We start from the raw sequence: 2,982 nt of genomic DNA, 5'->3' as shown, positions 1-2,982 counted from the left end.
TACTATTGTACTCAGTCACTTTTATTTTTTTTATTACACATTTGTAGGAACTTCATTTTCTTCATGGTATAAACTAAAACATTCGTTTCTATTTGTGAAACACAAGTGAACTTTACATTTTCTACAAAATACATGAGTGCGGAGCTTGCATCCATTATACTTGCAACGAATGGCATTATCTAATTTGTCAAAATGAGGTAGATGACCTACATAATCATACCTTACTTCATCAAATGGTCGCTGGTCAATTCTTTTAATATTTTTTTTGGGTGTTTCTGGAGTAGAGGATAGTGATGGTGATGATGAAACTGGGCTACATCTAGGTCTTCCTCTCTTCCTAACAACAATATTATTAACCAAAATAAGAGTTTCAGACAAACGCTCTTTGAAATGTAGTAAGTCCATAATATGTTTTTTATCAACATTCAAATGCTTACAATCCATTTTATATTCTAGCCAACTATTGACTGTGGCCATATCAAAAGCATGTGTAACCATTCTTAAAGTCCATTTTCTTGATTTTATAAAAGTTCTAAAGTAACTTACTAATTGGTCATGTTTGTCAACGCCTCCCATTGATTGGTTGTAAAGTTTCACTATTTCTGGTCTGTTTATTAAAATGTATTTTTTTTTCTTTTTTATCATACCTAGAAACTTCATCTGGAGTCCCTGAAGTTATAAAATTTGAGCCTAATAAAACTGGTTTGTTATCATACCACTTAACAAGTCCAATTTTGCTGTTGGGTACATCAGAACTTACCTCAAATGTAGTCCCACGGCCCATTTTAGATAATTCTTTATCAGTCAAAAATGGTGGTTTAACAAATCTATTAACTCTGATAGTTCCAGCAGCAAAAATTTGTTTATGTTGTAATGCATGAAGTAGGTTATAAGATGTGAAAAAATTATCCATGAATAAAAAATGTTGATTTTTTCCTAGTAGATCCGTAAGATGTAAAACAACAGCACTACCTAAACCATATTTTTTTTGCATATCTTGATTTAGTTCTGTAGTAGATCCTTGGTATATTATAAAGTTATAAACCAGACCATCTTCGCCACATAATAAGAACAATTTAATTCCCCATGGATTTGGTTTACCTCTCATGTACTGTTTTGCACTGAGTTTTCCTTTAAATGGAACCATTTGTTCATCAACACTTATATTCTTCTCAACGGGTAGTTCATTACATATTTTTTTCAATAAATCATAAAGTGGTCTTACTTTTATAAATCGGTCTGTATTGTTTGTAGGAATTGTGTTGTTGTCAATAACATGAAAATTAAACCGTAATTCAAAAAATCTATTTCGTGTCATATTATCAGCAATAGTATTTATTCTACTTTTTTGTTCCCAATACATACGGATTCGGGGCAAATTTAATACACCCATGTATAAGTGAATACCTACAAATATTTTCATTTCTTTTGAATTAGTGGGTTTCCAATTTAATCTCCCTATTTGTTCAGCATAAGTATTAGTATAATTTGCCATATTTTCAAACTCACTTTCTGGAAAATATTTTAAAAAGTAGTCAAGTGGTGTAGGTGTACTATTAGGATACAAGCGGTCACGAGGTTTTTTCAAAGTAATTTTTGGAGGAACAAAAGGTTGTTTTTTCCACCGAATATTGCACTTATCTATATACGCCAGACTAGAAGTTGTAGGAGTATTAGTTTCAGTAATTTCATTGGTAACTGTTATATTTTCTACCTCAGTATCAATAGATTGGTCAACAGCAACTGTTGCACTTCTCAATGTTTGATTTTGTGACTGATATCTTGTCACTGGATCAGTATTCACTGGCTACAAAGTGTAAGCAATACATAATATACTTTACTTCCTACAGTAATGTAATAATCTACATTGAATACTTACAACTATTTCATCTTCCTTGTCATCATCCTCATCTAATAGTAAATTAAAATCACCATCATCAAAATTGGTCATAAGACAATCAAATTCACTTGATTTAAAATATTCATCGTCTTCATCAGATAAATCGGATAATTCTGAATTTGTACCGTCTCCTAATAGCTCCAAAATATAATCATCTGCCAAAATACTATGGGATGCCATTTCTAAAATAATGAAGTAAATAATATTCACTTGAAACTATTATAAATATTCAAAAATTATAATATAAAGTTGTAACTTTTTTCATACATACCAAAAGATCATCAATAAGGAAACACAAAAGCATATAGTACTATATTGTTTTTAAATTAACTTTTAAGGAATACAATAACAAGTTCACTAATATAATTAATATTATATTATTATATGATTCAATTAATTAGGTGCCTATTACAAAAACATTTAGCAAATGAAAAAATGAAAAATGTTCATAACAAGAAATTTAAACTGATAAAAGTATAACGTGTTTTGATATCACGAACGCCCAATGGCCTCCTCGGAGGCCAAACAATCAACACCCATTGTGCACTATTTGGAGGTAAAAATTAAATTTCGACCATTTGTCGTCAATATTTTATATATTTTCAAGGAGATTACAAAAAATCAGATTTTTATAACGACATTTGAGCGAATAATCAACAATAAAGAAACTGATAACAATAAAATTCAAAATTCTTAAAAATTATTTTTCTAAGTTCAATTAAGTCTTAAACAACAATTTAAACAAGTGTGTTTATATTTTTAAATTGATCTACACATAATTTCACATATTATTCATCAATTAATTAGTTACTACCGTTTACAAACGATTTTTTATCAATTTATATACTTAATGGCCTTGAGGAAGGCCAATGGGACTGAAAGGGATAAGTTGTAGTTACGTGAGTATAATAATACAATAGTACAATATGCATTATTATAATAAATAAGGCAAGAACGCATGCAATACGCAGGTCGGTAGTAATTTGTGGGACATCTGTGTTAAATATTTAAATGTATAAAAACTTATATTAAAATAATAATTACCATATTCGTCTTTTTGGGTGTCCAAAAGTTCACACCAG

General features: G+C 29.5%; 1 protein-coding gene across 2 annotated transcripts; it reads right to left on the bottom strand.

The window, feature by feature from the left end:
* Positions 1–541: 541 nt before the first annotated feature.
* On the bottom strand, positions 542–2,251 carry LOC100572859 (piggyBac transposable element-derived protein 3-like). Of its 2 annotated transcripts, XM_029486101.1 has the most exons (3): positions 2,172–2,251; positions 1,880–2,082; positions 542–1,807 (listed from the first exon to the last, which is right to left on the bottom strand). In XM_029486101.1, exons 2-3 carry the CDS (start codon positions 2,078–2,080, stop codon positions 563–565), a joined length of 1,446 nt encoding a protein of 481 aa, XP_029341961.1. In that variant the 5' UTR covers positions 2,081–2,082; positions 2,172–2,251; the 3' UTR covers positions 542–562. The 2 variants fall into 2 exon arrangements, with proteins under 2 accessions (XP_029341961.1, XP_029341963.1); XM_029486103.1 differs by lacking the exon at positions 2,172–2,251 and having other exon boundaries at positions 1,880–2,162.
* Between the last annotated feature and the right edge of the window lie 731 nt (positions 2,252–2,982).

This window comes from Acyrthosiphon pisum, chromosome X (genome assembly GCF_005508785.2).
Source record: "Acyrthosiphon pisum isolate AL4f chromosome X, pea_aphid_22Mar2018_4r6ur, whole genome shotgun sequence".
Taxonomy (NCBI): Eukaryota; Metazoa; Arthropoda; class Insecta; order Hemiptera; family Aphididae; genus Acyrthosiphon; species Acyrthosiphon pisum.
The sequence above is the reverse complement of the archived record's forward strand: the minus strand, read 5'-3'. Positions and strand labels throughout refer to the sequence as shown.